Source organism: Monodelphis domestica, chromosome 5 (assembly GCF_027887165.1).
Source record: "Monodelphis domestica isolate mMonDom1 chromosome 5, mMonDom1.pri, whole genome shotgun sequence".
Taxonomy (NCBI): Eukaryota; Metazoa; Chordata; class Mammalia; order Didelphimorphia; family Didelphidae; genus Monodelphis; species Monodelphis domestica.
Window position 1 is genome coordinate 313,143,249 of NC_077231.1, and position 26,538 is coordinate 313,169,786.

General features: G+C 45.0%; 1 protein-coding gene and 1 non-coding gene across 9 annotated transcripts in view; both read left to right on the forward strand.

Annotated features, from left to right (window-relative positions):
• The window catches only part of IGF2BP3 (insulin like growth factor 2 mRNA binding protein 3), a 105,789-nt gene that overhangs the window by 56,520 nt on the left and 22,731 nt on the right, over positions 1-26,538 (forward strand). For 4 of the 8 annotated variants that reach the window (XM_056800495.1, XM_056800496.1, XM_007505367.3 and 1 more), the window contains 6 exons: positions 10,879-10,930; positions 11,034-11,097; positions 17,585-17,872; positions 22,142-22,276; positions 25,048-25,101; positions 25,204-25,326. In XM_056800495.1, the coding sequence (XP_056656473.1) occupies positions 10,879-10,930; positions 11,034-11,097; positions 17,585-17,872; positions 22,142-22,276; positions 25,048-25,101; positions 25,204-25,326 (716 nt within the window). The remainder of the gene's footprint in view (positions 1-10,878; positions 10,931-11,033; positions 11,098-17,584; positions 17,873-22,141; positions 22,277-25,047; positions 25,102-25,203; positions 25,327-26,538) is intronic. The other 4 variants (XM_007505372.3, XM_007505374.3, XM_056800492.1 and 1 more) reach the window with 1 other exon arrangement.
• On the forward strand, positions 15,827-15,885 carry MIR12395 (microRNA mir-12395). The gene has a single exon (NR_162969.1). It is a non-coding gene; the product is annotated as a microRNA mir-12395 (primary transcript).

The window sequence follows — 26,538 nt, forward strand, 5'->3', positions numbered from 1 at the left end:
GTCAGGGTGGGGGGAAGGCTCTCCCCAGGGTACCTCTGAGGAGCCAGAAAGCTTTGACTAGTACCTTCCTCACCATAGAGGTGCTGGTTGGCTGTGCCTAAGGGTCTATTAGTTAATAGCTACCCTTTTCCTCAAATATTTCAAAATCCTTCTGACTTGGGTTTGGAGGCATATGGGAAATGTGTACAGCATTATTTGAGTCCTAATCTGTGGACATTGTTAGTTAGCCATCTCCCGCAATTTCTTGGCTTTTGTCTCTTTTGGGGTTTTGTTCAGTTTGCACCATTCCCTTTCTATAGGGAGAGGACAGAGTTAAATTGTATCCAGACATCTTTTTTCCCCTTTCTTAAAGCCCTTGGTAACTTCTTAAGAGGAAGAACACTTTGTTGCCGAGGCTGGCAAGTTTAATATTCCACCAGCAAGTTGCTTTGTACCTTTTAAGATTTCCTTTTAAGTTTTGTTCCCATTTGGCAACTAATCATCCTTTAGCCTTTTAGAAGAAAGACTGCAGATGCTGGGCCCCCTGAATCTCCCATTAGGCTCTGTTTGTATGAGGGAGGACCTGCCTCCCAGTTCAGAAAAGGCATGAGGAGCTCTCCTTAAGACAGTCTTTGCAAAGTGCTTGCTACAGCTTGGCATGGGGGATAGAAGGAGGAGGGGGAAGGGAGGAGAAGGAGGACTTTGGCCAGGTGCAAGAAAGTATTGTATAGGCTGGCCCTGCACAAGCCTATAACCCTTTTCTCTAGGAAAAAAACCAAAACAACCCAACAACAAACTTTGCCTAGGGAAACCTCTGCTGTCAGCAGAGTGGCTGTTTTGCAAATCAGAGGGAAAAAAACAACCCTTTGTGTGATAGTTTTCTTAATTCTCCCCCCCCCCCCCCCCCCATCTTTAACCTGTTGGAAGCCAGGTTTGGAGGTGGACAGAGGAGTTACATGGGGGAAAGAAGGAAGCACATGGAGTAATTTTCTCCGGAAGTCTTGACATATCACAAATCATCTTTTTAGGAGAATATTAAACTTGCCTGTGAATCAAATTAATTTCCTTCTAAACTATTATTAGCCTTGAACCAAGATTGGCAAAGGAGATCTTAGAACGATTCATCAGCTCCACTAGAGGAAAGGCTTTAAAAACTTTTTTCACTGAAATTTGTGGTCTTCTCTGGAAACGAATCCAGGATCCCTTGGTGTCTCAGTTGTTGTGGCACCAAATACATTTATCCAATAAGCAATGTAGTATTCAAGGCTGCCTTACCCTGACCAAAGCATAGTCTGTTTGAAAATTGGGGTCTAGAGGACAGATCCCAAAGGGTAAATCTTCCCCATGACTCCTTTAGTTTTCTGCAATTTACTAAGAATATTGTACTGTAGTGGATTGCCCTGGTTTTCCCTGTGATCTTCCATTTTATAAGCCTAGCCTGTTATGGCCATTAGGTATAGGAGGAAAATATACGTATGTGTTTGGATAAGGACTGGATTTGTGATTTACTTATTTCATTTTGAATCCACACCTTCCCTGTAAGTCTCACAAAACTGCCTAGAACGCTTAGGTTGGGTGACTTGTCCAGGGAGTACAATATGTGTCAGAGGTAGAATTTGAATCCATGTCCTGATTCACAAGCATTGACTCTGACCATATCCTACTATTTGTATGTATCTATGTGTAGAAATAGAGCTGTGGTTCCCCTTCTCCCACCCCACCTTTCCCCCAAATACCAATTGCCAGATGGCAAGAGCAAGCTGCCAAAAGCCTAATTTTCATCTCTTTCCCAACCGGTTTGAATAAGGGGTCCCCCTCCCCCCCAGGCAGATCTGCTGGTGGATATTGAAGCATTCCCTGGCTGGTCTCCAGGCCAACCACCCCTCCTTTCCCGGTGGCTTGCAGGGTTCTTCTCAGTGGGGAGGGGCCCTTCTCAAGGCAGCCTCTTGCAGTGTCAGCGCAATCCATGGGCTCCACACCCAGATCCTAAGACTTTTTGGAAATCCAGAATGGCTCCTCCTGGAAAGGGTTGAGGGGACCCCTGGTAATTGAAGTTTGGGTTTAGGATTAAAAATTCGTGAGGTGGGGCTGGCCCCACCTAAGGGAAGAAGGCACAGGGAGAATTTTCCTTGGATTCCTGGTGTGTTGTGATTTAAGAGACCTGTTGGTATCCAAGTTTCTCAATGGGAAAACTCCGAATTAGGATGGAATTTAAACCCTTGGCCCCTTTGGGGGAGTTTTTGAACCATTAAGGCAAGGTGTGGGCTTAAGCTTTTGTGTTTTTCAAAACCTTTAAATAGAAGAGGTTGCAGCCCTTTAAAAATATGGATTAAAATGTTTGCTTCTCCTTGTGCCTGCCTGCACATCTGTGATCCTAATAGGAACAGGAGATTGCCTTCTTATGGTCCCAAAAGTTAAGATGATAATCTTTTGGAGAGAAGTTTACTGTTTCATGTTGTATATCTGGGAGTTCTTTGGGTATATTCGAGAGAACATTTTTCCTCTAGTCAAATGTCTGGATTTTGGGGTCCATATTTGCTAGAGGAAATGGTTATCTAAACCCATAGCATATAGGATTTCTTATTGTAATAAAAGTACTCTTTCCCCATATAATGTGAGGGGACACTTTTAGGGAATACCAAATACACAAGTCAGGGTAGAATTCCTGGGATAATTTCCTCTGGATCTGGACTCCAAAGTGCCGTCATTCCCAAAACTTATATATTTAGCTAGGTATAATGTCTTTGCTTTCCTCCTCCCAGCTTAACAGAGTCTTTATTTTCTTGAGAATGTCTTCCCCTTCTTATGGCAACAGGGTAAACATGTATAAAATGATGTCCGACTGGAGTCTCCTCCAAAGGCAATGGGCACTTTGATTTCAGGAGATTAAATTTTCCAGGTTTCGTTGGCACTCTGACTTTTCTCAATATCTTAAAAAAAAGGTTTTATCGATATTTTTTCTTTTTACATTGGTTGAATTTCCCCTGTATCCCTCCCTGCTGTACTCCAAGAGCTATGCCTTCTAATTGAAGACTTTTTTTTAAAGTAAAAAGGAAACATAGGAAGAAGGAGGGATGGGAATCAGCTAAACTGATCAATACATCAAAAAAAATCTGAAAACATATGCAATGTTCCGTACCTGTAGAGACTTGTCCACTTAACTATCAGTTTTACTTTGGGGACTAAAAATTGTTTTTTTACATTTCTTTTCTACTCCCCTTTAAAAGAAATTCAGGAGGGAAAAATGAGTTTAGTGTTAGTATTATCAAGTTTCAACTGAGATCTGGGTGGTTATATTAACAATGTTCAGGCTCTAAAAGGAGCTCAGTGGGAGCCTCTCTCACTCTTAGGACTATCTGACATCAATTATCTGGCATTACTTTGTGTGGCCAGTCATGTCTAAAGAGGATGTAATCATTCATCATTCCTATTTGTGGCTGCCCTTGCCCAGAGGCTTCTGGACTCCTGAACAAAATTTAATAAAATCAGATTTCCAACTTAACAAGGCAGTATGCCCAGACAAATAGCATGAGTCCAGAGCCAAAACCAGATTTGGGGGGGGGGGGGATGGAAGGGGAAAGGAGAGATACTCATCCACTCAGTTCACCCTTTTCTTAGATTTTAGACACAGGAGTTTTGTCTTTGAGAGGCTAATTTCACTGGAGCTGGTGGGGAGAATAAGGGGGTAGTTGGCTCTTCTTTGTTCTAACTAGCTTGCTGGGTTACTAGAGACAAGATATCTTGGTGGTTCTTTGGAACTTCCAGTATCTCATCTGGAAATAGGATTAGTGATTGATTCTTTTTTTTTTTTAAAGCAAAGTAATTTGGAGGGGTAATTGGTGGCCAACCACTGGTGGACATTTTCCTGGAATGTCTAGAAATGTTATTTTTTTTTCTGTTGGCTAAAAAAATTGGAAAGTATGTGGGTTGGGAAAGGGAGCCTGGGTCCCCCTGGCAGGCAGGAGTTTGAAGAGGTAGGAGTTAGAGATAATTAAACCTCTGGTGGAAGCCATGTGGCTTTCTGGAATTTAATTTCAATTTTTTTTATTGCCAGTTATTTGTTTAAAAATTTACTGTGTCTGTAAAAGACAGAAAGTGTAGGATTGAGGTTTTTCTTTTGTTTTTAGAATTCCGGATCTGTGAGGTAGGTTGTGCAATTAAAAAAAAAAAAAAACCCTTCCATGGCTCTCTTTATTAAAGCTGCAACTTCTAGGTGAAGATGGTTGTCTTAAGGTAGAAAAATGTGATTCCCTTTCTGCTCTTAACAGGTACTTTCTATCTGAGTAACTCCAGGGGGAGAGTATCCTCCCTTCTGGGTAGAGGGGGAAGAATTAGATCACTAGGTTGATCTGATCATTGAAATTGGGAAGAAAAGTAATCAAAACTATGCCCAGTGAGAGCCTATTTCCATGTGTCTCCAGTGGCTTTGAAAGATTTTTTTGAGACTTGTTGAACAAGATGGAACTATTCTAGCTACCGGAAGGCAGTTGTAAATAAATAACACTGCAGTAGCATGGGCTGAAAAGCCGTCTTTTGGTGGGATTGGGGGAGGTTGATTTATGTGGTTGAGTGCAAAGGCAGCCTTCTTTTCGCCTTTTTTCTCAGTCTTGATGAGAATAGGCAAATGTCTATTTGCAAGTCTCTTAACTTCTATCAGTACTTGGTAAAAGGGCACATTGGAACCAGTCATAGATAATCTTTGAGAATTCCTCATTGGTATTCCCCGGGAGAGATTTATCATCTGGTAAGGAAATTGAGGAAAACACCAGAAAGCTCAAAGCTCAGAGTAATATTGCCAGAAAAACTTACAGATTGAAAAAAAGAAATGCCTGGGCATATAGCCCACCCGTTTGTGGCTTTGTCTACCTTTTCTCCCCTTTCCTAAACTCAGAAATGATCTTTTAAAAAACATTTTATTGATATTCTGCTTCCACTCCACCAAATTGCTTTCTGTATTCTCTTTCAGCCAGCCTAGATAGCAATACTTTTTTTTTTTTTGAAGAAGGAACCCTCTACCCCAGCAAAACTGATCAATAAAATCCAGAAAGAAAATCTGTGCAGTTGTTCCACACTTATAGAGCTGCTACCCCCACCGAGAAGTAGGGGAAATTTTCTCTTTTCATCTCTCCTTTGGGTCCTTTTTGGATTTTTAAGCATAAACACATCTTTAAGCTTAAATATGCTTATTTACTCATTTGTTTCATGAGGATGAGGGGAAAACGTTAATGTAGAATCCTCTCTTTATTCTCTCTGAAATCCAAATGTTCCTAAAGCTGCCTTGCACCCTTCCCTGTGGTGGAGGGACTGGTGTAAATGCAGGAAAGTTGAAGATCATTTTTAATGGCAGAGTAAAAAAATTCTGGGTGGTGTTTTTTAATGCTCAGTCTGAGGTGTTATTTGACGGGGGGGGGGGGGGGGGGGGGGGGAGGGGGCCCGACTTGGCAAGTCAAGGAAAAGAACACGCAGTCTTCCTTGTTTCATGAATTCTGGGGCACTTAGCTAGCGATGTGTGCAGGCAGGACTGGGGCCACAGTCTCCTAAGTCAGAGGGTCTCCCTTGAAAGGCCCCAGGTCCTGGCGTCTCAAATTGATTTTGTTGACTTGGTCCTTTGTCTGCAAATGCTGGGCACATTTCATTTCAGTTTTGTCTAAGAGCTATATTGTGTAACCTTTGGGTCCCTCTCCCCAGGAATGATTAGAGAGCTGTTAAAATCCTGACTAAGATCATTAAAGAGGGAGAAGGAATTCTTCCTCCTCAGTTTACCAGGAATTCCCAGCAGAGAAAGGGGAGCTGGACTAGGCCCTTTGCCTTGGAGGGAGGGGCAGGTTTGTCCTGCAGCCAGTCTGTCTACCCCCTTCTCCTACCCTCTGCAGAGGGGTGTGGCCCTCATTTTGCCCTGTCCCTCTAGTCATGCTCTCGAGCCCCCTGGCCAGGATTGCCTTTGAGAGTGAGAGGAATATAAGGAGACAGAAGCAGCATGGAAACCAGTGCTGGCATTTAAGGGGAAAGAAAAACACTGCTCCGACCCTTAGTCACACCTTTGCACACCAGGCCAAGTTCTGGTCTTGTAACTCCATTTTGTGCTGCCGGCAGAGGGACATTTTAGAGGCATGTTTGCACAGCCTGCCATGTTCACATGGAGGCAAGGTCTGTGTTTTAGAAATGCCTGTATGGCCCCATTAGGGCTAGGCTTGTTTCCCCTTCTTTCTGTAGTCTCCCCAGAGTCTTTCCAGGCAGCCTTAATCATTGTTTGCAGAATTGAAATGGACCCTCCTGGTCTGGATCAGATGTTCTTTCTCCCTGTAATTAACCCTTTTTAATCTGGGAGAAGGAAGCCTAACCCAGAAGAGAGACCCAAAGCAGAGCTTTCAAGCTGGTCACATTTGAGGGTTTCTCTTGGCCTTTTATTTCCTTTCTCTCCCTCCAGCACAGTAGTTAGCTAGGGCTCAAGGGGACTAATGAATAGCCCAAGAGTCTTTCTGGAGGGGCCCCCCAGCCATCTGGTAGGTAGATGGAGCTTCAAGAAATCCCTGAGCTCCTGGGCTAGGATTGATTGACTTTGCCTTTCATCCCCTATTCAAAGATATCCCAGCTCATTTTGAATGCTAGCCCCAGTGGGTCAGGGCAAGGGCTGTTTCAGGAGACGATTCCCCCTGTAGCTGGAGAGGTACTAATGGGACTGCAGTCTCTCTTTCCCTCCCATGAGCATGGCCCTGCAGATTGGTTGGGCACAGGCTTCCAGGGATTGGCACAGCAACACCAGCTCCTTGACAGTTGGGCCCCCAGGGACATGGCTGCCAACTGGGTATACACAGAGTTGATGTTGTAACCAGGATGTCAGCCCAGCAGGATTTCCCATGAATGGGACCTCTGGAGGATAGATGACCCCCCAGGTGAAATATGACCTCGAAGGTGATCCTTCTCACTCCCCTTTCTGCAGCCAGGCTCTCCTTGCTGCCTTTTCTGACTGGCTAAAACCTCTTCCCTCATAGAGACTTGTCTTCTCCCAAACTAACTTTCCTTCCCTGGCAGAATGTCTATTCTACTTTGGATATTCAATTTATTGATCAAAGTGGGATTGGTCCTAAGGAGGATTTAGGATGGGTAAAAGGGGGCTTTATTCTCTGTGGCTCCCCCAATCCCTGCCCTGGATTGTAAAAGGAGAGCTTGCTTATCCAAGTTTCTAAATGAAAGTCCTTTCAGGGAGGGTTGTTTTTGTTTTTTTAAACTCTGAGCTTCCCTTACTCTGATTTTTCCAGGTTCCTTTCCTTTTGCCACCCCTTCTCTGAGGGTAGGGAGCCAGGCTGACCCAGCCTTTCCTCTCTGTGACATTCCCTTCCTTGTTCCAAGACTCTTTCTCCTCCATACTACTCCCCCCCTTTGCAGCTGTGCAGAGCAGCAGTTGAATGTCTCCAGTTGTTAGGCCCTAGTTTGCACACGTTTCCAGCCACTTCTCTCCCCCCACACCCATGTAATTTGGAGTTCAGCCATATCCTTGTCAAGGAAGGGTTACAGATTATCCAAAGCTGGAGAATGCTGGAGGGCAAAGGGGAGGAAGGGAAGGGAAGGGATCAGCCATGCACGTTTGGAGGCCAAATTCTGCTTTCTTCTACCCCAGTGTCTGCCCTTCACCAACTAGATTGCCTGGGACAAATCACTTGAATTTCTTCTTTGCCTCAGTTTCTTCATCGGTAGGAGGAGGTTGGACTAGCTGACCTTCAAAGTCCCTTCCAAATTTAAAGTTCTCAGATCCGAATTATTTTTCTCTGTAGACATACCCCCCCACCCCCAACACACACACTTAATCAGAAGAAAGTGGCTTATGTTATGGTCAAGAGAACAAGATACCCAGAGATTTGAGTGCACTGGGGTGACATGGAACATGTAATCTGGCAGCGTTTCCTAGGGCAGATCCTATCCAGACAAATCCTAACCCTTCCTAGAAGAACCCTTCTGTATTCTCTCTCCTGGCTTCAAAGGAGAAATCGTCCAATTTCCTGTGCCCATTTCATTTAGGAACTGTAACTCTTAATTGTTGTTGAAGACTTGCAAGTCTTTCATCCATTTGGGAAATGAAGGCATTTGTTATTCATTCCTTGGTTTATAAAATGTGCAATGAATATAAATAAAGCCAAGAGTCTGAATTGGTGCTTCCCCCCCTCTTCACAGTGTGTATTTTTGCCACTTCGATTTTTCCAATTTGGATTCCATTTTTGAAAGAATTGGGTCCATTTAGAGAAGCGAGTTGCATGATGTCAATCTGGTAAAACGTATGTAATGTATAGAAGCATTCAGAGGGAGAACTGGGAAAGACCTTAACTTCTGTTGGTGACATTGGCAGAGCCAGAATGCTGGGCAACAGTGGCAGCAGATTTCAGAAAGAATTCTTTACTTTGTGAAGTCGGGGACTACCAGAGAAGGCAGTCCTTAATGACTGAACCAATTGCTTTCAGGAAGCATTTCAAGTCCTGTGTTTGTTTCCCCTGTGCATTTTTCCCCCTTAACAAAATAAAGAACTCGAAAATGGATTAATTTAAGTGGAATGGGCCCCTTTTGTTGTTTTAAAAAACCACAGCAACAAACAAGGGAGCAGACAAAAACCTGATGAGTGATTAAGCTCCTTCCCTTCAAAATTGGTGATTTCAAGCCTTAGTCTTGTAGGATTTTTGATGTACATTCCCTGCTGTCCTAATAAAGGGCAGTGAAGGGACTTTTTTATTTGGTAAGAAATAGTGCAGCAATCTGAGCCAGTATTATTGCATTTGTTGTGTTTCAGTTTTTCTTTTCCTACCCAAACTTTCTTCTTACATGTAAAAGTCCTCCACATAAATGAAGAAGGCTCCCGGGCCCTGGAGCTTCTCTCTTTTGAGTTGAGACCTTACCAGGGTTGTGTGACTGTCGCTTTTTGGGGGGAGGCATGGCTGTTCTGCCTCCAGGCTGTCTCCCTGATCAGTACTGCTGTCCTGTTACCGTGCAGACCCCATGTGTTGTCAGGCTAAGGAGAGCAAGAGACAGAGAGACAAAGACAGAGAGACAGACAGAGGGGGAGAGGGAAGGAGAGAGGGGGAGAGAGAGACAGAGATGAGAGACAGAGATAGAGAGAGACACACACAGAGAGAAATAGGGAGAGGGAAGGAGAGAGAGAAAGAGAGAAGGACAGAGACAGAGAGAAATAGAGGGGGAGAGGGAAGGAGAGAGAGAGAGCGCCAAACAATACCAGACTCTATAAGTTGCTGATGTTTTTTTGTCCAAGTCCGAACCAAACTCTGTTATTTAATACTTTTCACAGTAGTTATGATCTCAGATAACCCTACAAGAACCCTGCCTTTGCTCCCTGTTATTACTATCCAGATGCTCTCAGTCTCCCCTCCCCTTCTTTGGCCCCCCCCCAAGGAAATTCTGTGGAAATTGACAAATCGCTCCTTTTCCATAAATTGATGAAAACTTTAAAAAATCAGCTTGCCTTGAAAAACCTTTGGGTTCTGAAGGATCGAACGTGGGTTATCAGCAGCCCTTAAAAAAGCCTATTAAATAAATGATCCCTTAGGAGATAGCAAAGAAGATAAATGTCCTTAGAAGAAAGAGCAAACCTCAAGTTTTTGTACAAGTGTTTGCCTTGAAATGATAGCTGAAGAGCTGGGGAGCATAAAGCGTCGCATCTGTCATTGTCTCCTTCTCATATGAATCTGGCCCCTCCTGGGGAAGAGGGTAGGAAGGTGTACTCTTTACAGAATATTTGTGTTCTTAGACTTCTTTTTCCTTGACTGGGTTATTGAAAAATGATAGAACTATAGTTCCTGCCTTTATGCTAACAAATGAATCAGAAGTGGAGAAAGTATTTAACCGTCTTGCAGAGCTTCTGTCTTAAAAAAAAAAATTGCTGTTTTTGAACAAAATTCAGTTTTAACAACACATCAGGAATATTATGAACGAGGGCTAGAATGTTTTTGCACAAAGAGAATTGTCTTTTTTTCTTCCCTCTCCAATTGTAGGGAAGGAGAAAAAAGCTCATTAATTTGAAAGGGAAAAACAAGTAGGGAGGGAGAGAGAACCTTATTACACCAGGAGAAGGCAGAAGGGGCCCCGTGTTCTCTTTGGGGTCTGCTCCAGAGATGTAGCTTGATTCTGAATTCAGAACCTTTTTTTAGGTCAGGTTTTCAAGTTTATAGGGAGAAGGCAGGGGCTTTGGGGTTGTGTGTGGCAGATTCTGAGGGTCACAGTTGTTGAGACACATCAAAAGGCAATCACAGTCTCCTCTAATCTTATGTAAATACAAAAAAGAAGATTCACACTTTTAGGGAGTATTTCTCTCCTGCCCTTTTTTATAGCTTGTCTAGCTTACATCTGGACTCAGATCCTCTGAGATCTCAATTTTTTCCTTTCAATTAAGCCTTCCTTAGAATTTAATCTCTTAAGACATATTTTATGCTGGGTCCAGAAAGGAAGTTTATTAATTTTTTATAAAGGAGATCCTTTAAATAAAAATAAAAAGATAACGTTCAAGTTAGGTAACTCGAGCCCCTTTTTCATGTAACTGGAGGAGATGTTTGCATGTGAGTGACTGTGTGAAAATGTAGCTTCCTTTCTCCCTCAACCCTTAGAAACAAGGCAGCTGGGGTTCCATAAAGCTTCCACCTCATGGTTGTTCCTAGATTAGCCAGCATGAAATGGATTTGAAATTGGGGATCCAGGAATGGGCAAGACAGAGAGAAGCATGTATTCTCTCATGGTGTCCTTCCTGCAATTCTTTAGATCAAAGACCCAAATTAATCTTTTGGCTCTTGTCCAGCATAATTTGCTTTGCAATTAGAACATATCCTTCCTATCTTTGCTAACAACTCAAAGATGCACCCAATGGTTAACCTTTTTTTTGCATTGTTTTTCTTCTTTCCATTACAGGTACTGGACAGTGTTTTGGCTCAGTACGGGTCTGTGGAGAATTGCGAACAAGGTGTGTGTTATTTCCTGAACTCCTTTAATTTCAAATTAATCAAAGGAAGGAGTAGAAAGGAAAATAAAATTTTTTGTTCTTGTGTGTTTTTCTCATTCTGTAGTGAACACTGATACTGAGACTGCTGTGGTCAATGTAACCTACAGCTGCAAGGAGCAGGCTAGACTGTAAGTATTCTGTGTCACTTCATTCTATACCTGGTTTCCTGATGTCAGTCAAGTCATTTTGCTCTAGTGACACCATTAATGTGGGTCAGAGGGAGGGAGCTGGATGCTAGGGCTGATGATGCCAAACAACACTGAGACTGCCCTCTCTGCCAATGTCCTTGGCTTTCTCCTGAAAGTTCATGGGTGGAAATACCAATTTACGAGGATCACATTGTCTTCGTATTCTTAACTGAAAAGTGTGGCTAGGCAATTCTTTGAAATTGCAGGGATGCTGGGCCGCAGTCTTATGCTATGGGCCAAAAGTATAGCCAGATGAGATTACCAGAAGCTCCTCTGTTTCTCTAACTGGTACCATCAAGACAATATTATTGTATATATTTTCTATATGTGTATATAGTATATATGATGTAAATTAAATAGTGTGTGTATATGTTTTATAAAATGTGTGATTTATTCTTTGTTAAATGTTATCAGAGCTTTTGACTTTAATTATGAATACCAAATGGAAGTCTGCCATTTTGTTAAGTTTCTCTTCATTTAAGAAATGGTTGCCTGTATTCTTAGCAGTTGGATTTGTTCCATGAATTGAAATGTATTTATTCCCAGATTCTCTAGATGGACCTCTTTTTCTCTTTCTCCCCTCCTCCCCTCTGCCCCCCCCCCCCCCCCCCCCCAGCCATCCAAACACATAAATTAGAGCTACACAGATCTAGGCACAAATTGAATGAGCAGAGCCATTGACCAATGGATCTGTTGCTGTCATCGACAGAGTGTGGTTGTTGTGAGATCCAACATGGCACCAAGGAGGACTACCTGCTTCCTCCAGCTCTTCCTAACAGAAAGGTTTAATTGCAGATCTGTTAATCATTTGGGTGATGTTGGAAAGGTCTCCTTCTTAGTCTAGGTCTCAGTCCCCCCCTCCTCCTCCTGTAAAATGAGGTGACCTCTGGTATCCCTTCCAGCTCCAAATTTATGATTCTATGATCAGACCCAGAGAAATTATCCTGTTGAGACTTGCCTTGTAGGTGTGTTGGGCTGGCTGGATTTATTGTAATAATTTCCAGGAAAACAGCCATCCCAAGTGGCCTAGTTGACACAAAAATATAAATCACTGTGGCTGGTGGTTATGTTACAAGTGACAGATGCCTCAGTGGTCTCGAGCTTGAGTTTGATCCTTCACCTACAATCTTTTGACCTAGCAGGATCTCGCCAACATGTAGCCTCGAGGGCCTCTAGATTATGAAAGCCTTACTAATATTTACAAAGTCACAGGTCATTAGAGCGGCAGGCACCACATTCCTCTGTAAAAAGACAAGGAGGCTAACAAGCTGAAGTTGGCTAACCCTCAAGCCCAGAGAGAGCATACATAACAAACATAAACTCACCAAAGAAAGGAAATGAGGCAGATGTGTCATTGTCAGTCTCTCCTCCGTGGGGACCAGGCTCAATGTGGAAAACAAATGCAAACACTGACAATGTTTGAGACCTTGGAGATGCTTGCTTTGCTTCACCAGACCTCAGTTTCCTCACTGATAAAATGAGATGGTTGGATCCACCTGAAATCCCTTCTAGCTTTAAATCTGATTTGCAAACCAGCAAGGGGTCCTGTCCTTTCCCCTTCTCCTTTGGGTACCTCCAATGGAAATCTCTGTAGGAGATAAGAAGGGTAGATGCATAACAGACCAGAAGAAGGTAGACTGAATGGTTTTTTACTTGAGAGCCAATATCAGGAAAGGCCAGAACAGGAGACTATAAAATGACCTTTGCACCCTTCAGAGTGTCCAGTTCAAGGGCTACCTTTTATGGAAGGCCCTTTCGGAGATCCTTTCTCTCATATTACTTAAAACATTCTTGTATTTAGTTTAAGTTTACTCCTGAGTACATATTGTTTCCTTCAAAAGATTATAAGCTTTTTTGAGGGTGGAGACTATTTTTTTCCTTGCTGTATTTAGTTCCAGTGCCTTGTATAGTGTGGTAGAGGCTTTAAAAGATTATTTGGCAGAATTGGTGTGCCACACTAGAAAGCAAATCAGGGACCTCAGTTCAAATCCCATTCCTTCACTGCTTGGAAGACCTTGGGATATCACTTAAACCTCCCTGAGCCTCAAGTTAAGAGGAATTAACTAACTTAGCTGCTTTTAAAGGCACCCTAGGCTCTAAATCTCTGATCCTGCGATTGGGAGCCATGTTCTAAGAAGGAAAGAATCAAGGATTTTCCCATACTTCAGACTTGATGACATATACCTCAGGGGACACTGGCTTTTGTTTGACACTGCCTTAGAGAAGTGTCAGGGGGACCCTGAGAAGTCACTGGTAACCAGAAAAAGAGAAGTGCTGCACTCTTCAATAAAGGGGGCAAGAGAGCCAACCCCAGAACACCCCCTAGCCCTTCTCTATTGTTGAAATTGTTACTGACGGGGTGTAAAATTTCATATTTTATCTTACTTTTCCCTTAACAACTCTTTGAGGGTAGGTGCTGTTGGTAACCCATTTTACAGATGAGGAAACTGAATCTCAAAAGATGTTCAATGATTTGCTCAAGGTCGTGTAGCTAGTAAATGTTGGTGATAGGAATTGAAACCAGATGGGCTCCTTAGTCCATACTACAGTTAGGAATGTCTCGAAAGAAAGTCCCATTAACAAGAGAAAAGAATACACACAATTCAGCACCTCCTGTGTGCTAGGCAAAAATGGAAAGAGTCCCCAGCCTCCGTTTCTAGACTCTTGTCTGTGGGAACTAGACTGTCACTTTATCTAGCACCCATTTTCCCTACCGAAGAGGCTTACCAAACGTGCTCCAAGACCCCTTTCTGCTCTGAAAGGTGTCGTATTTTTTGTCGTAATTCCAGAATTTAAAAAAAGTGCAAAACCCATCGCCTTCATCCTCCTAACTCAGAGCAGGGCTGGGGAGCAGGGAATCCCAAGCAGATGATCATTCTTGCCTCCTCCTCGTCTGGCTGCTCTCCCTACCTCACAGGGGTGTTGTGAGGAACAAAGGACCAAATGTATAGGAAGCATGATATGATGTAAATGATAATCCATGGAAGGGGAGCCCAAATGGCATCATTTTCTCGATGGGTCAATGTCTTGCCAACTTGATGTGCTTGGAAAAGTCACATGACTTTCCTGCAGAACTGAGTACTAACATTCCCTGGGCACAGCAGCAAATCTCGCTAAGTAACTTTAACCAAAATCCGACTTGCTAAACTTGAGTTTTGGTGATTTTCTTCCCCTTCAGAAACTCAGTCTCAGCCTTTGCCTTTGGTGGGCTGCCAAGTTAGCTTCTGAGCTCCACTTGGCCCCATGCATGCTCCCTTTGGGCCACCATGGAATCATGGAGGCTCTATTCTGTCTTTTGGGTCTGCTTCGGGTACTTCAGAAGTAGCTTATTGATTGCTGATGCTTGCTTGCACAGAATCCTCCCCTGTGTTAGAGACTTTTTCCAATCTAAGAGCATTATGGATATTTCTAGAGGGCTTTTTGGGTGGTGAGGGAGGGAGAGAAACAATGTCCCATCCCTGGAGTTTATTGCTCCTGGTACCTGGTTTTACCCTTTATTTTTTTATACCGGCCCAGTGTGCTTTCAGAACTGAGTTCATATAGAATTCTGGAATGTGAGCAGATTTTTCTTTCCTCCAAAACGAAAAATCTTTTTCAAGCAGGCACACAATAAGATGTGAAATAAAATTGGACATGTTGAGACTGTATTTTCTTGGTGCTGCCATGCCTTCTCCAAACCAGTCCCTCCCTGAGTCCTAGGTTGATGTGTGAATAGCTGTTTGCTCACCTAGCTCAGAAGGAGATGTTGTAGAAAGGATGCCTGTTTGGACTCAGGTTGGAACAGACAGCTGCTTTTGTCCTGATTTTCAGCTTTGGAATCCTGTGATTTCATGATAAATATGCTTTCTCCTTCATCTAGCCTGGCAGAAGGGCCTCATTTTACCTACGAAGGTTGATCCGAGCCATATTTATCTTTATGTGTGTGTATGTGTGTTTGCATGTTTCTACACGCACACACACACGCACACATATATGTAATTTTGGAAATGCTCATCATTTTGCTTGGAATCGACTCGACCTCAGAGGACCAAGGGCTGGTGAAGCAAACAATGCCCAACTTCGAGGTTGGGAGTGTAGGGTAGGGTAGGATGATGGTCGAGCCTCCCTGACCATCAGTGAAATACTTCCAAAGAAATGCCTTTATGTACTATTTCCTTTCTAGCCTCTCTTTCAAAGAGGGCTCAATGCTATTTTGAGAGCTGATGGTTGGTTTGTCCAAATGCCATCCCTCTCCCTTTCAACTCATTCCTTTTAGTGACAGTGCTGTTTCTAAGCTCTTGTGTCCATTCTAATACCTTAATGTTGGCATGGCTCTTTTCCACAAGAGCGTTTCATTGAGTTGGAAGGAGGACCAATTGGTCTCTAAGGAGAAATTGGAGCCAGTCACATAGATAGGTGATGAAGGCAGAAGGAGGAGGCCTCTCTGGGCCCCGTTCATCTGGATGTGCATGCCACCTTTGCTTGCTTTCCGGGACCTGACTTTCTGAGATGCATGTTTCTGATGCCTGCCCAGCAAAGGGATAATGGATGCTAGTGACACTTGACCCTTTGAAAATTCACCTTTTTGTTCTAAGGGAAATATTTAGCAGTCTAGGATTAGTAAGCCCAGCACCAGGGTCAGCCACCTGGAGAATGCCGCTGTCATCTCGATCATCTTCTTGCCTCTGCTCTACTTTGCCCCATTGGGCCTTGTGGTATAATTCCAAGGCCCAGCTCGGCAGAGTACATCAGCGGGAAGACCTCTACCCCTGGAACTCCTTGGAACATCTTCGGGAAGACATCGAGTGGCTTCATGTAGGATTTAATGTCATTGTTTTGTTGTCATTGTTGGGTTGGCCTGGTTCTAGAGAGAAAGAGGAGCATCATGATGGAGGGAATGGAGAACTGGATTGGGAGCCAGGAAGCTTCGTGTCTTGGAGACAGACGATTCTTATCTCTATGCTTCCAGGCAATATCCTCCAAATCAAATATGCCGAGCCAGTGTTGACTGGTATTGGCAGAGGGTGTTTCCTCACCTGGGATTTCTCTCTACCAGGGAAATCACAGGTCCAGTTCTTAGTCTTATCTCTGTGTGAAATATAACAAATAAAAATATTTGTTCTAATGGTGTCATAGAGGAAAATGAACGGTGGGGGATGTATCTGCATGATATTGCACGAAGCCTTACTTGGATTCACCATTGGCACCATGTTGTCCTGTTTGGGACAAAGTAGATCGGAGTTTCGTGTTTGGTGTTTTGTGAGTGTCTGTGTCATATGATGGGAGGAATATTTCAAGTGCTTTGTTCTACCTGCCTTTTCCCCCTGTCTATCATTCTGGAAAATGGTACAGAAATGTCTTCTTAGACTTTCTTAGATCTTTAAATGATAGAAAATAGATGAAGTTTCCTTAAAGTTAAAAGAGAAGTCAGAGTAAGGCTGAGGGGCAGAATACCTAGCTAATGGCTCCTCTAAGGATTAACATTGCCCACTCATTCTGACTTCATTTCCTGGCTCTTCCTTGGTTGTTGCTGACCAGGATGATAACTGGTGTTGAATTGGAAAGAGAATCTATAGGTTACTCGGAGTCTTTTACTTAATGCACTTCGATGTTAACAAGTAAAGAAATTCTCCTTTGGTGTCCATAGCCTATTTTCTCAGGGAGATCTTTGACCTCCTACACTCAATTCTTCCCCTCCTGGATTGGCTTTGGGCTCTCACCAGGGTTGGGCAACCTGCGCTCTGCCCCAGAGCACTCAAATGCAGAGGCCACATACAAAAAGGTAACATGTAGACTTCATTAACATAGAAACAACTGATGCACCCCTAGGACAGTAATTAACCCCTCTTGGTGAACATATTATTTTAACATGGATTACAAAGTGAATTTGATAGTATGTTCTGTCCTGCTGAACCTTGGTGCCAAAATTGCTCATCATTCTGCTGGGCTCTCCTGGCCTGAGCCAGAAATGCCCAAAGGTGGCACGTGAGGTTTTCATCCTTTCAACCTGATCCAGTGATGTATGGACTCTGTGTCTCATCCCAAGACCCGTCCAGAGTGGTTTATCTACAGGCTTTTCCCAGGGTGCAGTTTCTTTTTCCAGTCCCTGCAATTTACGTTGGCATTTCACGAAGGACCGAAGGGTTCTTTGTAGCTGCTTTGGTAGATGGAGCTTTTGAATCCAAGCTCCCTGGCACTATTGACATGAGCACTTGGAGTAATTCGTATCGGTGTTTCTTGTTAGCTGTCATTGTTGTCCTTTCCCCTTCCTTCCCCTCCCCGCCATTTTGTTCTGGTTAAGTGAACTTTTATGAGTTGCTGCTTTGCTTGTCTCTCCTGTAAAATGTCACAACAAAAAGCCTTGAGTTTTTGGATCTTTGACCATCAAACTTAATGTTTTGTCTTCTCTTTCCTTTCTCTTCCTCATTCCCATTCGTTGGTGTCTCAGTGCCATTGAGAAGCTGAACGGCTTTCAGCTGGAGGGGTACACCCTGAAAGTGGCCTATATCCCGGATGAGTTGGCCGACCTGCCCATGCCGCACTCTCCAGTCATGTCGAACCGCCGTGGCTACGGCCACAGGGGATCCCAGAGACAGGGGTCCCCAGGAGGAGCTTCTGGGCAGAACCACCAGAACGATGTTCCTCTCCGTATGCTGGTCCCCACCCAGTTTGTTGGAGCGATTATTGGGAAAGAAGGTGCCACCATTCGGAACATCACCAAGCAGACCCAGTCTAAGTAAGTGTCGTGTGGCCGGGCCATTTCAGGAGTTTTCGTGTGTGTTCCATTGAATCACACCAGTGGGGGTGGGGGGAAGAGTGCCCCCAGCGCTTTCTGTCTCTTTCTGAGGATTGTCTTTTATGAGTGTCTCTGGCTTGGCTTTATGCAGTCCTCCAACTCCATGGATGATCTCAAAGGGGACTGCAGAAGAGTTCTCCTTCCCCTTCTAATGGAAATGAACAGAAAATCTTATTTTGCCAACAAACTTCCTCTCTTCTGTGTTGGGCCCCAGGCTACTGGTAAAGCAGGGACAAGTAAAGATTCCAGTGGCCTTCAGGTCACCCATTTGTTTTCTTGACTTCCTCCTTGGAGGTTTCCAGGGGTGACCTGGCCTAGGGCTTTCCTCTCTTCTAGCTCCTTTCAGGAGCCAATCTGCCACATCCACCTCAGCTTCCTTCATGGAATCTGGTGGGCCTTAGAAAGGCCCTTTCTAGGGTGGGCTGTGCCATAGTGGATAGTCTGGATTTAGCCCAGGAGCCTGCATTTATCCAAAGTGGAGACCAGCAAGAGCAACTCTTCCAAGTGTTTCCATGTTGCTTCTTGTAGCTTGGTAGCTGGTGGACTGTTGGAAATGTAAACTGTTTAGGAGTTTTGAAGCCATGTGATGAAAGCAGGAGAAGAATTGAAACGTTCTTCTAAAGGGAGGAAGATGGAGTTCTAGGCAAGCTATGGAAGCCCCCTTTTACAGATCTGAAGTCACTTGCTCAATCCTAGATAACATGGCTCCATAAAGTATTTTTGTGTAAAATATACAAAATTTTATATAAAAGTTTATATAAGGTATAAATATAAAAGTTTATATAAAGTATAAACTATTTGGTGTGTGGCCTGGGGAAGAGAGAAGTGATTTGCAAGGCAATCTCTGCCCCACTTCAGCATATTTTCCAGGAGAACATATCTAGGACTTGCTTCCTAACTCAGAAAGGTGAGGGTGGGGGCACCGTTGTGTTGGCCAGCCAGAATCACTAGACCCAAAGGCGGCAGGGTGACTGGAAATAAGAGTCATGAAAACATTCAAGTTTACGAAATCTTCTGCTTTAAATTGAACATGAAAAAAGAGCAGATTTTGGGGGGGAGCTTGCTGGGGCTCATCACAGGCGTCTTGCTCTAAAAGGAGAACGTAAAGCGGCCTCCCTCCCCCTTCCCTGACTGTTACTGACTGTGTGTCCTTGGCTTTCTAGCCAACAACTAGTAGTGAAAAGGTAGCTGTCCTTGGTAGTGGAAAGGGCTTACCTCTTCTAGGCATTCTTGCAGCAGGATGGGGATCTTCAAACAGTTTTCACTGGTCTGCTTCATCAGAGTGAGGTGCTGGGCATGCAGGAGGAGTGCTCTGTTTGGTGGACTTAGGTTGGGTTGCATTGACCAATGTGAACCTTGTTCTGAGGAGGAAGGGACGGATTTCCTTGGATAAAAGCTATTGCCAAATGGGAGGGATGGGTGGGGCGAGAAGTTAGTAGGGGGGAGGGGTGGTAGGAGGACCCCCTCTCGAAATGTTTTTTTTGCAGAAGGTGAGAATGCTTTGCCTATGTGCAGACTCATGTGGCACTGGCACCAGCTGATGGCCAAAATCTAATGGAAAGCAGGCATGGTCATGGGAGGGATGGGAGCCTGTAACCCAAGAGCTTAGCTAAGCCCTAACGCTTCTCCTAGGGTCCCACCAGCCTCTTGACCCATTTGTTATCTCTTCCTTTCCCCACTCCCCATCCCCATCCAGCTTTATTTTTCAGAGCGGGCTGCATTTCTTAACTTACTCTAGTAACTTTCTAGCTGGTTTCCCCTTCTTTACCATATGCCAAGTTTGGGTGTTTCTTGTAAGCTTGGTCACCCATTCATTGACCAGATGGGGCATAGCTGTGGACTCTGTCCACCCTGACTTTAATTCTGCCCCAAGAGGAGGTGATGGGTTTATTCTATCGAATGCCGTGCAGATCCCTGCCAATGGATTTCATTACCTTTGGCTCCTGAACTGAATTCTTATTTGATGGGCACGCTTTCTGAAGTGGCCTGAGAGGGCTGCCCATTTTGGCGCCACCCTCCCCCATGTGATCTTACCTTTAATTGATAAAGGAGTAAAGAGGATGGGGATAGATGGAAAGAGAAGACCATTGGCATCTCTTTCCAGATAAGAGACATTTGGAAAAATGACAGCTCTGGAGAATAATGGAAGCAGTGGGAATAGGGATCCTACTGGACCCTATCCAGGGCTTCTTCCTTCCCAATGGCTATTCTTGTTGCAGGCAAGATTCTCTTGATTTCTGTATAGCCCCAGTTGGCCATCCTGTTCAATGAGAGAAAACCAGTGACAGAGCTTTGGTTTGCATTGGCTGCTGTGCTATTGCCGAGATGACCCTGGCTTCTGGTTTTTTGGCAGGGAGGGTGGGGTGCAGGACTGATGCATCGTTCCATTAGCCCCCAAAGGGCATGGCCTGAACTAGTCCTAGGACCCAAGCTTGCCTTGGAAGAGCCTGCCCAAATGCTGCCAGTCTAAGAGAAGAAGGGAGATGAGGGCAGTTGGCTTCCCCCAATGGATGACACATTTGGGGATAAAAGGAAGAACATGGCTGGCGTATACATTTCCCAGCTCTAGTTCCAATTGTGCGTGCACCATCTTGAGTACCGTGAGGTGGAAGAGAGTACTTCCAAATTTCACCACCTCCCCCGGGGCTGTGCCATCGTATGAGATGAGCGCCCCATACTCTGACCTCGTCCCGCGTTAGGGAGGCTTCTCTGAGTAGAAGGGTGCAGAATGGCAGTGTGGGAGCTAGGCTTTGCTGAGCTATTTATTCCCCACTCCCTTTTGCTGAAGGGAGATCCAAGTGGGGTAAAGGAGGCAATGGGATCTGGCGGAAAGAGGACCGGAGTCTGATTTCCTGGGTCAGAATCTCAGGTCCACTTGCTTACCCGGGTGAGACTGGGCGCGTTAAACCTGTCCAGGCCCTCGTTTCCTCCTCTGTAAACAAAGGAGGTTAGAGTAGAGCCCCGCCGTCCGTCCAGCTCTGGCTCTGTAAAGCAGCGATTCTAGACCTCAGAGCTGCGGCGCGGTGCCGATGGCAGCGCTCACGTTTTGCAATCCCAATGAGAATTTTGCCGAGACAGTGCCTTTATCCTTCAGCTGCTCCCCATTCCTTCCGAAACTCCCTTGCCATGCCCCTTTGAGGGCAGGGGCACCCTCCTTTCATGCCCCCCCCAGGCTTTTCAGGGACTGCTTGGATGGTAGCTGCTGCCTGTGCCTAACGCCCTAGAGAGCTGTTGTCTGTGGTGGTGGTGGTGGGAAGGACTCTCTCAGAGATGTGGTCAAGGTAAAGATTCGGGTGTGGCATGATGGGTGGGGAGACACCTGGAAGCCAGGTGGGTGGGGAGGGGCTTGTGCTCCTTAGAAGAAGTTTGTACGCCTTGTCTTGTACCCAGGGACGGCTATTCCTGAGTGTTCCTCCCGAGTAGCGGCCCTTTCTGCTACGGAGACCACAAACCCCTTAACATTTATGTGTGTATGTGCGTGTGCTTGGAATTGGGTCATTTTGATGATAACCTGAGAAACGCTCACACTAAATGCATGGTCAACTCTTGATCATCTGCCCTGAGAGGGGGAGAACACTGGCACGATCACCGTGGGACAGTGGAAAGAACACTGTATTTGGAGACCCAGGACCTGGATTCAAATTCTGGTTTTGCACCGTCCTACCTGTATGACCTTGGGCAAGTCACCTTCACTGCTCTGGGTCCCAGTTTCTTCACCTCTAAGAATGAGGGGGTTGGACTAGATGGCCTCAGAGGTTCCTTCTAGCTAGCCCTAAATCCATGATCCTTTAACGCACAATTCCTTCCTGTCTGCCTCTGGTTGACATGGGAAGACTTGCGGGGAGCAGATTGCTTTTTGCACTGGCATTTTGCTGGAATGATGATGACAATAAATTGACAATCCTTGAGCACTTGCCGTTCACATGGGCAGCACTGAAAGATGGCCCAGAAACATTTTAGATTGTCGACGGAAATTCTGCTGGGATTCAGATTCACATGAAGAGGTCAACAGAAATGGAGAGATGCCCCACGGGGATAATCAAGAGTTGACACTTTGGTGGGGGGAGTGACTTGCCCCACTCTTTGCCCCCCCACTTGGTTTGACTCAGAAATTGGAGGGGGGGTTTGTGAGGCTAGACCGGCCGGGGAAGAGGGGCTCTGTAGAGGCTGACCGTGTCCCCACTTCTTTTTCCCCATTCCCACGGAAAGAATTGATATTCATCGCAAGGAAAATGCAGGGGCGTCTGAGAAGCCGATTACTATCCATGCTTCCCCTGAAGGCTGTTCGACCGCTTGCAAGATTATCATGGAGATCATGCAGAAGGAGGCCCAGGATACGAAATTGTGAGTAAAGGCCATGGCTGGGGGGAGGGACTCCCTGTCTGCTGGTGCTTTCTTTTGGGTCTTGTTGAAACATAATGCTGCTGGAGTGCTAAGGAGTTAAGGGGGCCCCCAGGCCACGAGAGCCACCAACAAGTGTCTTTCTGGCACCTCTGTTGGCCTGGTGGGGAAACCGAGGTCTCTTGGTCCAGGCAGTGCCATCCTGTTAGTGGCCCTGGAAGTGTCCACTCCCCCACCCCACCCCCCAGGCCCAACGTGGTTTTGTCTCTGTGTTGGCTCCTTGTCTCTGGTGGCATCCCCCCAAGGCAAGATGTGTGCTCCGATCTCCTGAACTTAGTTAGCTCAGCCAGCCATCATCCTTTTGGGGAGATGATTTGTGGATTCAGGTGTGAAACTCTTTGCAAGAAGAACTGATTGAGCGCAGTTCTAGAGCTTTTGCTGCCTCAAAGATTAGTCTAGAACTTCAAAGATTAGTCTAGAACTTTCGCTGCCTCAAAGATTAGCGGCAACTTGGCTACTCATAGAGTTGAGGGTTTGCCATGCACCTAGTGAATAGAACACCAGGCATGGGGTCAGGGAGCTCTGAATTCAGATTCTGCCTCTGACTCATGCTATCTATGAAATTATGAGCCAGTCTGTCCTGTTCTCTGCAGCCTAGTTTCCACATTTGTAAAATGGGGCTGCTGACCATCCCAGCAAGTACCTCCCTGCCAGGGTGGTTATTTGGCTCACAGGAGAGCATGCATATAGGCTCTTTGCCATCCTGGGAGCGTAATTGCCCAGGAATGCCATCATTCAGCATTTCCCCAAACATCTAGCAGGTCCTGAGGAGGAGAGGGAGGAGGTGGGACCAGCCAGGTGTTGAGCAGCTCAGAAGGGTGGTCATGTTTGTGCCTCTTACGTTTTAGACATGGGCACTGAGACACCGGAAGAGGCTTTGGCCAGGGCAGAAGAGCTCCCTCAGTTGGCCCATTGGCACTGCCAAGGTTGTCCCTGATGGCTTTTGTGATCTTTGTTTGAAAGCTCACCTGCCAGGGGGGCATTTGTATGATGTCCCCGCATTAGCCAATGGGACATAGCTCCTTTTTATGTCTTCCATGACCACGGAGGGGGAAAAAGAGCATCTCTTCCCCCTTGCAGTCATGTCAGTGCAGAGTTCCCCCTATTTCTCCTTTTCAGAGAAGTCTGTCTTAAAATGTCATTCTCTTTTCCACAAGCCACGAAGCCACTGGAGGCTTAGAGACACCGTACTGTTAACCTGCTTATTAATGCTGTCTTTTCTGCTTTGTTTTCATAGCTTGGTTTTCTGCACAGTAAATGGGCACTCTTGCCTGCAGGTGACCAAAACCTCGTTTGATCTCTTACATGCTCAAAAGGCATCTGAATGCAACCTTTGCTTTGCTTTGCTTTGTTTTCCTTTCCTTTCTTAACCCATCTCTCCACCATAACTGTCAGCCACGTCCAAATCTGATTTCTCTAAAAATTAATGGGCCTGGTCCATACTAGCATCGGGAAGGTGGAAGTGTTGAGCAGAACGCTCTCTGGTCAGGGGTGGCGGCACCCGTTAGATCTAGTCGATGCTACCTCCAGCAGCCCTTTTGGGCAGGAACGAAGAGGAAGAGAGAGACGTTCAGCTGTATTTCTCCAGTCTCTCTTGAGTTTGTTTCTTTCTTGGCCTCCTAGATCTTTGCCTTTCAGTCTCTGGCCTTGATGCTTGCCAACCACCCAAGAAAAGAAGAGTGAAATAACTCCTTTGGAGATGAGAAGAATTCTCCAAATTGCTCAGGAGCTTCAGTGTTCCTGCCCAAGTTTTATTTATTTATTTTACTGCTCTTTCCATTCAAAGAGAATGTCCTATGATTAAATCTCTTTACCAGGATTCAGGAGAAACCCTGGGAGGAAACAGCCACCATTAGCCCTGGAAATTGCTGTTTGGGGCCAGTGCCTGGGGTTGTCAGAATAATAGAAAGAGGGACTAACCGACTAAGAGTCACCAACTAATCACCCCAATTCCTCTGATCTGCTCTGTCTCAATCTGTGCTCTTTATTTTCTGTGGTGTCTACAATTAGTGGCTTGGACCTTGTGAGGAGCTCTTGCTCTCACTCCCCTCTAGGGAAGTGGGAATGCAATCAAGAGCCTTATGTGCTAATATATAGAATTTTGTGGGATGACATAAAGACCAAACGTATATACTATAGAGACGATGAGCACATTTCCCCATTGAAACGTTTGCCAGAGTAAGGAGCACACATGTGGCAAGGAGCCCATTTGACAGGGGACTGACTGCCTTAATGAGGATTTCCCATAGTCCAAAGTGGCACCAAACCATTTTTTTCTCTCAAAAATCCCATGTAAAGGGACTCGGAGGATGTCATGCTATTATTCATCAGCCTGGCATCTGAAGGCAGTATTGGCTTTTCTTGTTGGCTGAAGGTTGTACAAGATGCTGTTGATCTCTAGGGATAGGGAGCAGGAGATTTGGGCCAAGGCTTTCCATTGAACAAGGCTGTTGGACTTGTTTATTGATATCATTATTTTTTTAAGTGGTCCTTGGTCTTTGTAAGAGAGTGCTGGAAATGGAAACATTCTCTAGAGAACATTTCATCCAGCTCACTGCTATTTTTTTTTTTAATTAGAAAGCTGAATCCCAGAAGGGGAAGGGAATGCCCAGGGCTCAGGTCTTCAGCAGCAGTACTGGGGATAAAACTCAAGTCTTAAATCCCAATCCAGTACAATGACCTCTAATTATAAATTATTCCTCTATTTCTAACAGGCGCTTCCATGGTATTTCATCTCGGACCGGGCTTAATGCATTGCCTCGCACATAGTAGGCACTCAAATGTTTGCTGAATGAGTGAATATTATTTCTTTTAATTACAATTTCCCCTCCCCCCCTGCCTTGAGTTTCTGATGTGTTTCGGTCTTGCAGCACCGACGAAATTCCTTTGAAGATTTTGGCCCATAACAACTTTGTTGGCCGACTGATTGGAAAGGAAGGAAGGAACCTGAAGAAAATCGAGCAGGATACGGATACAAAGATCACCATCTCCCCGTAAGTATTGCATTGGCTTACAGTTTTGACTCGCGTCTCTGAATGCTATGGGGAGCCCAAGCCACCACTAACATTTTATTCAGCAGAGCCCACTCGATTCGAGTTGCTATTCTCCCGTGTCCTGTCTGTGTACTTCAATATGTTCACTCTCATTCTTCCAAATCATCCACTACCCATAAGCATAGATCTTTCTGGAGCCCCCATCGGAAGTGGTGCATCTGTTTCCAATGGAGGAGCAAGAAGGATTAAATGTTGAGTTTCCATGTTGGTTAAGAGGGTTGCTAAGGCAACATGGTTTGCAGTAGTAGCAAGAAGACTGGATTTGGAGGCTGAGGACCTGCTCTCAAATGTCTGCAAGTTTCCACCTGTGTGACTTTGGGCAAATAAGCTCCTCTCCTGGGTCTTAGTTTCTTCAGGTGGAAAAGGAGATGTTTACACATTGAGGATCCCTAAAGCCCCTTCCAGCCCTACGTTGTCTAATCATATATTAAGTTCTTTGGCCCTTTTTGCCTTTTCAAATGGAAAATCAAGAACTTTTTTAAATGATTTTTTTGGGGGGGGAAGGAATACATGAAAAGTTTTGCCTCAATGTCAAGGAAATAACCAATAACTAATGTATCCATGCAGTTCCTTGGCTTCTCCCCCTCTTCTAGGAGATCTCTATCATAACTCCTCTCTGCTGTAGACAATTGTTTGAGACTCAGAGAGGTTAAACAGTTTGTCCATAGTCACTCAGCCAGTAAAGCATTGGAAATATGGGTCTTGAACTCATGTATTCCCAACTTCAAGTCCTATCTTCTGTCTGCTACACCAAGCTGACTGCACAATAAATTCAAGAGGAAACTGGTTTGCCATGACAGCCTTTCTTTCTCCAGTGAAGTGGTTTTCTAGGAAGCTGCGAGAGAACATATGAAAATGGCAAATAGCAGGAGGGCAAAAGTTGGCATAGCATGGCCTCTTCGGAGAAGGCAAAGATGGGTTCCCCACGTGTATCGAGGCTGACCTTTCTAGCGAGGCTGAAAAATGCTAAATATTAACATCTAAGCAATCTAGGCTACTTAGCAGAATTCTGGGGTTTATCCAGGAGTAAAAGCCTTTACAGATTTAGGACATTTTCATCTCAGTCCCATTTCCTGTAGTCATTTGCTTCCCTTTCCACCATCATTTTTAATGTGTGTCTAAGTGGCTTGAATTGGAGTTTTCTGAGGGCCT